Below are 12,504 nucleotides of genomic sequence, written 5' to 3' on the forward strand. Positions count from 1 at the left end.
CACAGCATTCAGTGCTACACATTTGGATGGAATATAACTGTCTTTTTAAGGCAGTTTAACTGGGAGTGGAGCTTCTGAAGCAGATTTTTTCATATACCTTTCAGCGTGGTAAACGTTATCGATTTCACTGATTTCGTCCAGTATTCTGTCTCGTGACTAATTTCCATTTCTGTTTATTGAAAATTCAGATATTTTATATTAGCCAGTTGTAGCCAGCTTTCTCTATAATGTGCGAAATATATCAACCCTGCTTTCCCATTTGCAATAACTTCTCCTTTCGCTATTTGCAATTTATATTCCTCCTCTATGGCAGCTGTTTTCTTTGCATACTCCATTTCATCTTTTGCTTTCGGTGTCCTCATATCAGTTTTACTTTTCGTACACGCAACACAATAACTAGACTTAAAGCAGTATTCTCTTTAACGGAAAATAGCTTACGCCTGTACAATGCATTTGCCTTTTTCTAAAAGCTTGTGGAATAACATTGTTTGTGGGTACCAGTCATAAGTCGGCTATATCTATATCTGACTGTATTGCGGAGAAAATGTTCTGGATTGAAATAAATATGTTTCACTTGCTTTAATATCACACTTCCGTGTAATACTTACATTGTCTTTGTTGGTGTCAGTATTAAGAATCTCCACGTACTTCACTGGTAGATAGTAAAACTGTATACCTACAGAACATAATTTATAAGCTGTTTTCGGTCTGGAGTGTCTCGAAGGTTTAGTTGTAACCAGTAAATATTCTGGTATTCTAATTAGTGTAGCAGACAAACTGCAGAACATTGCCAAAGGCCATACAGCAGCTGTTCTGAAGTTATTCGTTATCTGACCCTTCGTGGGTGTAATTGGCACATAGAACAGTGGAGCACATTGGAAATACTTTTTGTTAGAGTTTAAAGCACTTAAATATTCTTGTACGGAATCAAACACACGATCCATTCTTTAGTTGTATGTTGTAGCCTCGAGCCTGGTAGTAACATATTCTTTGTCGAGGAGGACGTAAAATTTTCTTGTAGTCGCTTGCCTGGACATCTCTTGAAACCTCTAAGGTGGTTACTGATAACTTTGTTCACACGTGGACTTATCATTGGTCATATAAATGTATCACGTATCTTACCCCACAATTAAGGTAATCCACTTTAAACAGTCTATTCGCACTGTCTTATAATTGTCCACAATCACATTGATGTTTCTCTGGCAGTCTCCTTTCTTGCAGAAGTTGTGGTTTGATATCAATAGTCGTACATCTCTGTTTTATCAAAAATTCCGGCAAAATCTTGTGTTATGTCCAAATCCTTTCTCATATATAAAAATGCAACCCTGAAAGAAGCACATGGGGAAGCAGTGCAATGTCACAATAATTTTGACTACTGAATGTACAATATAACAAGACTTTTAGGTCGGTACGCCCATGTAACATTATGCCTCCCCACACTATAAGAAAAACACCATCAAAACGATCACGTTCTAGAATGTTCCCGGGTGCACTTCATGTTCCCATCTCTCACCGTATGAGACTACTTCCACAATAATTGCTCAGCCTGAAACTGCTCTCATCCGAGACGGGCACACGTTCCCAGTTCTCTTTGGTACAGTCCCTATGCTGTTGAGACCATCGAAAATGGTGCCACTGATGTGCAGATGTCAACGGAACACAATCTAATGGTTCTCAGGGAAAGAGACCAACCACCTAGAGTCTCTGTACCACTCTGTAACGTGAGACTGCGTGCATTGCAATACTGTTAAGTATGGTTGCAGTTACACCTGCTGTCCGATGTCGGACTGTTCTTGAGGTTGGAGAATATAGTGTTGGTCTGCTCCTGTAGTTGAGCTTCTCAAAAAAATGGTTCAAATGGCTCTGAGCACTATGGGACTCAACTGCTGAGGTCATTAGGCCCCTAGAACTTAGAACTAGTTAAACCTAACTAACCTAAGGACATCACAAACATCCATGCCCGAGGCAGGATTCGAACCTGCGACCGTAGCGGTCTTGCGGTTCCAGACTGCAGCGCCTTTAACCGCACGCCCACTTCGGCCGGCTGAGCTTCTCCTTCGGGAAGCAGTGCCTGTGGTTCAGAACACTTCCCAGGTGCGTGAAACAATGGTGTGAGCAAAACCAAACTACTGGGGTCCACTAGTCCACTTGTTACCGTTTCTCGATTATTCTTCCCCGTGTGAAGTCATCCGAATGTTGTCTGTGGGCCATCCTGTAATGAAGAACACCACCATAGACCACCCTAATGCTCTCTCATTGACATACTGAAACGTCCCCTTAGAAAAATTAATGAATTACTGTGCTAATAAACCTCTACGTTATTTGATTTTGAATCAGCTGAGCAGAACTGAACGTACTCAGACATTTGCTCTTCACTTATTCTGCTCAACACTAAACTGACACACAATATTTTTTAGCGCAACGCAATCTGACTGTTAATAGTCCCTACAAAAGAATTGTCCTGACTAACAATAACCTATACCTTTCATGAATCACTTACCTCACAAAAATCTTCGTTACTCGAACTAAGCAATACAGCGAGCGCCAATACTGCCAGCTAAATAAAAGATTCTAACTACTGAAGGCACTAACTACTGATAGGCATACTTAGCAATTGAAAGATTTTGATAGAGAACAAACAATGTATTTACCTTAATAGTGTTGAAAAATCATAATATATATATATATATGTGTCCATTTGTAAAGACGGATGTCATGAACTGAGATATATATATATATATATATATATATATATATATATATATATATATATATATATATATATATATATCAGTTCATGACATCCGTCTTTACAAATGGACTCACGTCCGGATCATCCGCTCTCAAAACTCCACCATCTCTTTCCCCACATCCACCACTGCTGGCGGCTCACCTCCAACTGCGCAACGCTACGCGCTGTTCACATCCAACTGCCCAACACTACAGCAGCGACTATTCCAACAATGCCAAGCAGCCACAGACTTCACACAGCACAGTCAGTGATTTTCATATAGAGCGCTAGGTGGCGTTACAAACATAAAAACCTAAACAGCCTACTTACAATACATTGTCTCTTCCTGTTCCTTCAACTGCCAGCCCATTTGGTGTTGTAGCCACGCTGACCTCACACCACATGACGTCCAGCTTTCTGTGCACAACTATGACATGTCTGGCAACATGGTCCTCCACTGAGATAATAATATTTATTTCTTACTCTGTCTACGACGTCTTTAAGTTTTCCAGAGCAGTGTAGTATTGAGACTGAAGTGAGAGGCAGATGCACTAACTGCAGAGCGGACGGTGACGCTGAGTGTGCTGCGTGTTGTGTGGTGCCCAGGCGACGCTGTTCGCGTTCTCGCACATGCTGCGGCACGCGCCGAGCCGCGACTCGCTGCAGAGCAGCAGCGACGGCCGGGGCTCGGCGCCCGGCTCGCCGTCGCTGGTGGTGGTGCCGGTGCCGCAGCAGCTGCCCCTGGGCCTCAGCCTGGGGCTGGGCGCCCACAAGCCGCGCCGCGCCTCCTTCCGCTTCTCCAGCCTCCACAAGCGCCGCTCCAAGTCGCAGGCCAACATCGCCGCCGTCGCCGCCGCCACCGCCGCCGCCGCACACGCCAAGGTAGCACACTCTTCCTCCACGACTCGCAGAAACGCATACTTCCTAGACTTGCGGCCGCCTATTTGCACGATAAAGCTGAATATCACATCCGTAAAGGATGGCATTATGAAGGCTGCGGCTGTTTATATAACAGGGATTCAAATGTAAACAGAACACCCGCCAAAATAGGACCTTGGAATGGTTCCATTTAAAAGTAACCACGACACGCTTGAAGACATTTATAGGGTGTTACAAAAAGGTACGGTCAAACTTTCAGGAAACATTCCTCACACACAAAGAAAGAAAATATGTTATGTGGACATGTCTCCGGAAACACCTACTTTCCATGTTAGAGCTCATTTTATTACTTCTCTTCAAATCACATTAATCATGGAATGGAAACACACAGCAACAGAACGTACCAGCGTGACTTCAAACACTTTGTTACAGGAAACCTTCAAAATGTGCTCCGTTAGCGAGGATACATTCATCCACACTCCGTCGCATGGAATCCCTGATGCGTTGATGCAGCCCTGGAGAATGGGAGAATGGCGTATTGTATCACAGCCGTCCATAATACGAGCACGAAGATTCTCTACATTTGGTACCGGGGTTGCGTAGACAAGAGCTTTCAAATGCCCCCATAAATGAAAGGCAAGAGGGTTGAGGTCAGAAGAGCGTGGAGGCCATGGAATTGGTCCGCCTCTACCAATCCATCGCTCACCGAATCTGTTGTTGAGAAGCGTACGAACACTTCGACTGAAATGTGCAGGAGCTCCATCGTGCATGAACCACATGTTGTGTCGTACTTGTAAAGGCACATGTTCTAGCAGCACAGGTAGAGTATCCCGTATGAAATCATGATAACGTGCTCCACTGAGCGTAGGTGCAAGAACATGGGGCCCAATCAAGACATCACCAACAATGCCTGCCCAGACGTCCACAGAAAATCTGTGTTGATGACATGATTGCACAACTGCGTGCGGATTCTCGTCAGCCCACACATGTTGATTGTGAAAATTTACAATTTGATCACGTTGGAATGAAGCCTCATCCGTAAAGAGAACATTTGCACTGAAACGAGGATTGACACATTGTTGGATGAACCATTCGCAGCAGTGTACCCGTGGAGGCCAATCAGCTGCTGATAGTGCCTGCACACGCTGTACATGGTACGGAAACAACTGGTTCTCCCGCAGCACTCTCCATACAGTGACGTGGTCAACGTTACCTTGTACAGAAGCAACTTCTCTGACGCTGACATTAGTGTTATCGTCAACTGCACGAAGAATTGCCTCGTCCATTGCAGGTGTCCTCGTCGTTCTATGTCTTCCCCAGTCGCGAGTCATAGGCTGGAATGTTCCGTGCTCCCTAAGACGCCGATCAATTGCTTCGAACGTCTTCCTGTCGGGACACCATCGTTCTGGAAATCTGTCTTGATACCTTTTTGTAACACCCTGTATTCCACTGGGAGACGAGACGATCAATTTGCAAGAGGTGACTATTAAGACGGCTTGAGTAGATTTGGTTCTGTATCAGGAGGCACTCTCCTATTCGCTCCTTGCCAGTTTTCCGCAGAAGGATGGTAGTGAGCTGTGGTCGCCAGTAGGCTCATGAGGGGACCTTGTGGGAGGTGCATCGCGTTATGAGCTCCCACTTTGCCTGCTTATAGTGTGGGTAGGCACCTGTCACACCCTAAAATTGTAGGTGCCATTGCGGCCTCGTTTTTGAAATATTGCTTGTTAAATTTTCGGCAGCTCTTTATATACAGGGAAGTTTCACTATTGTGGCACGTGAGCCAGTAGCCGACCCTGGAAGGAACACACATCAAGGATTTACTGAATGATTAATTTGGGTCTGGGAAATGGTGATGAGGAACCTCAGGCTGCAGAAGAAGAATATGCGCATGCTGAACTGCCACCAGTTAAAGGGGACAGTGAAGGTGCTAAATTGTGCTACTGCTAAAGACTGAATATGATTCCTCATTCTTTGAATGCTGTAATTTATGACTGAAATTATTAGTCACCTTATTTATATCATTTAATTGTAGACATTTTTGTTACTGTTTTTGTGAAAAAAAGTGGCAAGCGAGCGAGACCCCGTTCAGGTGACCCTGGTTCGAGACCCGTCTATGCTACTTTTGTTTTTCCAAATGCTTGTTTTAATTTCCAATTCCTCATGAAAATCACGCAAGAAATTGATTACAAGGAATTACAAGCCTCTATAAATCAAAATTACAAATTGAATGTCACATTTTGTTTCAATCTTTTGCGTTTATTTTTATTTTCACAGGAAATCAACCGTAATCAAAGCGTTGGTATACATAAATTTGCCTATTTACCTGAAAATTGAGAGAAGTTGTTAAAATATTTCTTCGAAAATAGTCATAAAGCCGTCATTCAAATGTTGGAACAGGGTCATAGAAAATTTTATAACTGTCAGATCGTTGACGCGTCGTCGCGCCTAAATCCTTGTTTATGGTCTGTGACCGTTGGCGTTTCCCTTTTTGTACCTGCCGTTCCACGAATAAAGGGACTCTACTGTCTGTGTACGTGAGTAGTGACAGTTATAACTGCCCAATAAACGTTTCTCGTCCGTTGAAAGCTTGGTTTTGAAGTGTGCAGACGTTTATCCTTTAAAATTGAGCAAAAAGTGCAAGCTGTTCACGAGTTGCCAGTCAGTGCAATTTTGATAATATTGAACATTTGGTGGAAGACTAAGGAGGTGTGGGTTCCACCTAACAATGAAAAACGGTAGGAGTTAACAAATTTTGACAAAATTTGACTTTCAATGTGTAATTTTGATTTGTAGAGGCTTCTAATTCTTTTTAATCAATTCCTTGCGGAATTTTGATGATTAATTATAAATTAAAAAAGGCATTTGAAAAAAATGAAAAAAAGTAGCATTGACAGGTCTCGAACCAGGGTCGCCTGGACGGAAGTCTCGCTCCCTTGTCACTTTTTTTAACTTTTTTTTTTTAAACTCGTTGTTTTCGTCTTCGTTCTTTGTATGTGCTCGGGGCGGGCGTCGCAAGACACCCGTTTCAGTTCGTCGTTGATCCATTAACACAGTTCCTTTAATACAGAGGGCAGCTAACCCTCTAACCGAACACGCTGAGTTATCGTGCCGGCGACGTCACTCGGCTACTCGCTCACCTGGGACAATAGTGAAACTTTTCTGTATATAAAGAGCTGCCGAAACTTTAACAGGTCATATTTCAAAAACGAGGCCGCATTGGCACCTACAATTTTAGGGTGTGATAGGTACCCACCGACACTATAAGCGGGCGAAGTGGGAGCTCATAACGAGATGCACCTCCCACAGGGTCCCCTCATCAGTGAAAGAAGTTCCAGAATTAGTTATTTATTTCCATAAAAATACAGGTATCGTCTTGACTCGTGGTTGGCATCGTCTGCCAATTCCCGCTGCGGAATCGCGTCGGAAGCGGCCTTAAGCCCGCTCACGGCGGCTGACACGGCACACCTCGTTCCAGCCGGCTGCTGCACTGGCGGTTCGCCGCTTGTGGTACCCGCGGCTCCGGCTGTACAGCAACGCCGCGGTACAGCCGCGCTGAAATGCGCCGATTCTGTGAACACAGAGACTCCAGCGGCGTACTGAAATTCCACACGCCGACTTGGGAGGTGGTCTGTCACCTCTCGCTGACCACTCTTATTCGTCATCCATCGTACCGCTATGACGGTTGCCATGTAACCGTGGAGTTCGACGATATTTGCCTGCCATCCACATACGCCCTATTCAGTCTGCCGGAATGTCAGGGACTTAGGTGCCGTGACCCTGGTGGAACAGAAAGGCCTCCAGGTCCTCCCATCTGCGACAGAGGCAGACTGTGGTGATGAGCTCTGCGACTGGTGATTATGGCGAGATAGCCATCTGTTCCAGTAGCCGCTGTTATTGTGCATGGCGTGCAGGAAATCTGCAGCAAACTTTTGCCAGACATCACTTCGTTGCAATCAGGGAATCGAGTGGAAACATCATGTACGCCACATGTCCTGTCTATACATATTATGTGTCTTTAATGCTGTGGTATCCATTGCCTTCTGCTTCCTCATGCTGTTGATCATTGCTGATTCTTCCGCATTTTAGAGGCAGTTTCCCACCCCAAGGGCAAAAGAGGGTCCTGAACCTCTGTCCGCTCCTCCGCCCTTTTTACATGCCCGTTGGTAGGGCGACAGTGACTCCTTATGCCGGAAGTCTTCGTATGTCATTGATTATAATTTTTATCCAAAATACAAACACTTGCTGAGTTCGAATTAAGGACCCAGAACGTTTTGATAGGTAGTCAATACGCTACCCCTACACCACGGGTGTACATCCTAGCCCCAGACAGATTCATAACGCTATACAGATAGTCGTGAAAATCTGTGCTTGTGAATTTTTAATAGCTAAAATCTGAAACGGGAAACGTGGAGTGCATGCAGTAGGTAATCGATGTATGAGTTGTTCAGCTAAGTAACTAATTTTATTGCACTGCAGAATGACACGGACTGTTGCGTGATTTTGCTCACTGACACCTACTCTCTACATTCCTTACTGTAATCTATTGCGTTCGCCCCATGCTTTTCGTTTTAAATCTCACAAGTGTTGTCATAAAAATTTCACACGCACAAAAAGTTTCAGGTCTATTTGTGATGTGCTAGGAATCTGTACCGGGCTAGGAGGAATTGTTTTATGGTTTTAGTCCGTTTTAAAATATGTTAGATTGCCGGCCGGTGTGGCCGTGCGGTTAAAGGCGCTTCAGTCTGGAACCGCATGACCGCTACGGTCGCAGGTTCGAATCCTGCCTCGGGCATGGATGTGTGTGATGTCCTTAGCTTAGTTAGGTTTAAGTAGTTCTAAGTTCTGGGGCTGATGACCACAGAAGTTAAGTCCCATAGTGCTCAGAGCCATTTTAACCATTTTTGAACCAAAATATGTTAGATTAAAAAATTATACACGTAATTAACGCCTACTTTTTAGTATTGTCTGTCTGAAGTTTTCAATTGCTTTCAAACATTTTTATGAAATTACAACAAAGACATGTGAATCAGCCAATATATTGCTTCCTCCTACGTATATCTCGTAAAAATATTGTGAAAGTAAAAGTTAGAGAGCATCGAGCTCACGCGGAGGCTCATCATCAGTCGTTCTTACGGCGAAATATTCACGACTGGGACAGGAAAAGGGGAAAACAGCAGTGGCACTCATAGTACCCTCCACCACACAACAGACAAGAAACCGAGTTCACATTACATTGTCATCAAGTTCTGACCTATGTTGATGTTTTCAAGACTCTACCACATCAGGAAGTTAGCTTCAAATCAACTGCAAAATTTGTACCGTACAAGCAAACAGATAAGACAGTGACCTAATAGAAACACGTTAAATAAAAAGAGACCAGATCGTAATAAATGCCAAGAAAAATATAACGTACTACAAAAAAAATCGCCTGTGTATATTTAAATCGCATCCATCGCTATTGTACCTTCGAGTGTAGGTGTAGTAATGGTCAAAAAATTGAAAACGCTGGTCCCATTCCTACAGATACACATCACAGTTTTTAAAAATTCCATCATATTGAACATACTGCAGGACAGTGTTTAATGTGGCCATGCGACTGCAAAACAGCTGTTGCAGAGAACTAACGCTAAAGTATACACAGGTACACAAAGTCGATGTAGTCCGCTTACAAAGATGATGCATATGGATGTGTCATAAATATTTGCTAATGGTGAAATATCGAAATTGTACAGTCTAAAGGAAAAATGACAGCTGCTGGCGGCATGCAATCATTTAAACACTTTATCGCAATTGAGGACCCAATCGCAATGAACAAAGCATTTCTTTGCTATAAAAAATAAGCACGTAAACTCGTATCTCATACATATTACTCAGTCAGGACCTGCCTCAAGACAAGACCTTCTCACTTCCTTTGAAGGAGTATTTCGTTGGAGGGCCCTTAGCAGGCAAACAGTTTTTTTTATGAACGTTCCGCAACTACAGTTTTTCATTTTGTTTATTGATCTCATTACCGTTCCAGCTACAAGTTTCAAATTACCATTCCTGCCATCAGCGAAGCTGTTAGTCAGAAATACGGTATCTCCAAACTATGATCAATGGTGACCATTCTCCAGCAGTCATTCCTGCCAACAGTCAAGCTGTCACCCTGCAATTTGACATCACTGTTTTCAAGCAGTCTTTCCCGTCAAAAGCCAAGCTCTCAAGCTGAGATCTAGGGTCACCACTCTGAAGTACTCATCCCCACTAAGAGCCGAGTTGTACACCTGGTTCTGTTGTCACTATTTTTAAGCAGTCATTCATGTCAACAGCCAAGCTACCACACCAGGAACCGGAATCACTCCTGCCGTAGCCAAGCCGTCTAGCTATGATCTGGCATTACTGTTCTCAAATAATTATTCTTGTCAACAGCCAAGCTACCACACTGGGACCCAAAATCACCTGTTCCAAGAAATCATTCCTTCCATAGCCAAGCTGACAGGCGTGGATTTGGCATCACCATTGGTCATGGCCAAACTAGCCACAGACAAAGTATGAACACTGGTGACCATTTCCAGGCAGTCATCTTAGAATAGTATTGTGAGCGGTACAGCAACTTACTTAGAAACGTACAAGGGATTGCCACAGAGACACTACAAGACACATTCAGTCGCGAAGGCAAATGGGAAGTATTATTTTTTTCTGTGTGGGCACCACAGCCTCAAGAAATCTGAAGAATGATATTTCTCTACCAGGATATATATATATATATATTTCGCACTACCGGTTTGAGGCAATGTGTTTTCTCAAGTGTGTCTCCAGTAACTAACGTGGCAAAACCGTCGTCATTAATTTAAAAATCGCGTGCCACGCACAACTTTGCAAAGCACAGTCGTCAAACATCCTCATCTTGGAATATTTCCTACGAAACATGTGTATAGCCTCACTCAACGAACTCAGTTGAATGAGGTTATACAGTGCCTTTCCTAGGAAATACTGCAAGATGAGGACGTTCGACGAAAGTGGTTTCCAAAGTTGTGCGTGGCACGCGATTTTTAAATGAATGACGACGATTTAATAACGTGTATTACTGAAGGCACAATTGAGGATGGGCAATGCCCGAAACTGGTAATGCGAAAGATAAAAAAATTTATACATGGTCTGATGGCAAAATTTCATTCTTCAAATGAGAGCTATTACACAAACACACAGATCACATCCCCAAAACTGAACACACTATCTACAAAGAAATGAGCCTTATCGACATCGTGTTAGACGACGGCGAGACGAATAAGTTAGCCTAGATGAAGACTGCAGCAAAAATGATTCCTCTGACATTAACACCAGCGACAAGACAAATGAACAGTAAAATGTACGTAATAGACAGCCCTACGCGACATTAAATGACGAAATAAAAATACACAGACAAGCTAGACTGTTGATTTATTAAATAGGGTCCACCACATGGAACTGATTACATCAATAAAGCAAAACTGTAGAACAGGTAATTTAGACAATTAGCGCGCATATTATGCGCGCCAAAAATAACACTCAACACGCACAACAAACGACACTAGACGTAGAAATAGTAGCACACAGATAAAGTAGAACAGGAAACTGTCAATAAGTTTACTATGATAGATTGTTGGCCAGTTATTGTAGCAGGCGCCACGTTAAACCTGTAATTGGACAGTATTAACGTAGAATAACTGTAACACAACTAATCTATCTATCCAACACAGACACACATTACAAAAACAACAACAAAACTTAGATATTAGAACAGTTATGCTATAGGTGTCTCGAATCGTGACATCAGTGTCGTGAATGATCTCGTGTGATAAACTAACAGTGGAACGTGCTGTGCATGGACGTCGGGATCGGTGACACATTCCGAGACCACTCCCCCTCCCCCTCCCACCCCAGCAGCGCCGGTGGGGAGACACACTAATCTTTCCCATTTTCTTTTCTTTCTGTTCTTAACAATTAAAATTTTATATTTTTCCGTTTCGAAATTTCATGTACTATAATTCCAAAAAGTAATGATAGCTGTATCATAAACAAAAAAGGATACAAGATCGGCACACAGCCCCTCCTCCACGGGAAGCCGCAAGGGCAACGGTTCCCGCGGCCTCAGCTGCGTAACCAAATTTCGTTGCGCGTTTGGGGTCGTGGGTACGGCTAAGAGGATTGAGTGAATCACTACATCCGCGCAAAATTTCTCAGATAGCGAGCGCTAGTTGTCTTCATGCAGAGTTGAAAAAAAAACCTTCTTCGCCAACAGCGAAGCCATCCAGAGGGATTCGTCATCACCATTTTCAAGTAAATCTTTGTCCTCGATGGTGAGTGTTCATCGGAGGTGAGGGTATCATCTGGAGTGCCCCAGGGAAGTGTGGTAGGTCCGCTGATTGTTTTATATCTACATAAATGATCTTTTGGATAGGGTGGATAGCAACGTGTGACTGTTTGCTGATAATGCTGTGGTGTACGGGAAGGTGTCGTCGTTGAGTGACTGTAGGAGGATACAGGATGACTTGGACAGGATTTGTGATTGGTGTAAAGAATGGCAGCTAACTCTAAATATAGATAAATGTAAATTAATGCAGATGAATAGGAAAAAGAATCCCGTAATGTTTGAACACTCCGTTAGTAGTGTAGCGCTTGACACAGTTACGTCGATTAAATATTTGGGCTTAACACTGCAGAGCGATATGAAGTGGGACAAGCATGTAATGGCAGTTGTGGGGAAGGCGGATAGTCGTCTTCGGTTCATTGGTAGAATTTTGGGAAGATGTGGTTCATCTGTAAAGGAGACCGCTTATAAAACACTAATACGACCTATTCTTGAGTACTGCTCGAGCGTTTGGGATCCCTATCAGGTCGGATTGAGGGAGGGCATAGAAGCAATTCAGAGGCGG

The 12,504-nt window shown here is 43.5% G+C and overlaps 1 protein-coding gene across 1 annotated transcript in view; it reads left to right on the forward strand.

Annotated features, from left to right (window-relative positions):
* Positions 1–12,504, forward strand: part of LOC126455984 (uncharacterized) — a gene marked incomplete at its 3' end in the record, with an annotated part of 1,226,620 nt that overhangs the window by 676,820 nt on the left and 537,296 nt on the right. Inside the window, exons 30-31 of the mRNA XM_050091741.1 lie at positions 3,338–3,580; positions 9,252–9,269. Of these exons, the coding sequence (XP_049947698.1) occupies positions 3,338–3,580; positions 9,252–9,269 (261 nt within the window). The remainder of the gene's footprint in view (positions 1–3,337; positions 3,581–9,251; positions 9,270–12,504) is intronic.

The sequence above is a fragment of the Schistocerca serialis genome, chromosome 2, assembly GCF_023864345.2.
Source record: "Schistocerca serialis cubense isolate TAMUIC-IGC-003099 chromosome 2, iqSchSeri2.2, whole genome shotgun sequence".
NCBI lineage: Eukaryota > Metazoa > Arthropoda > Insecta > Orthoptera > Acrididae > Schistocerca > Schistocerca serialis.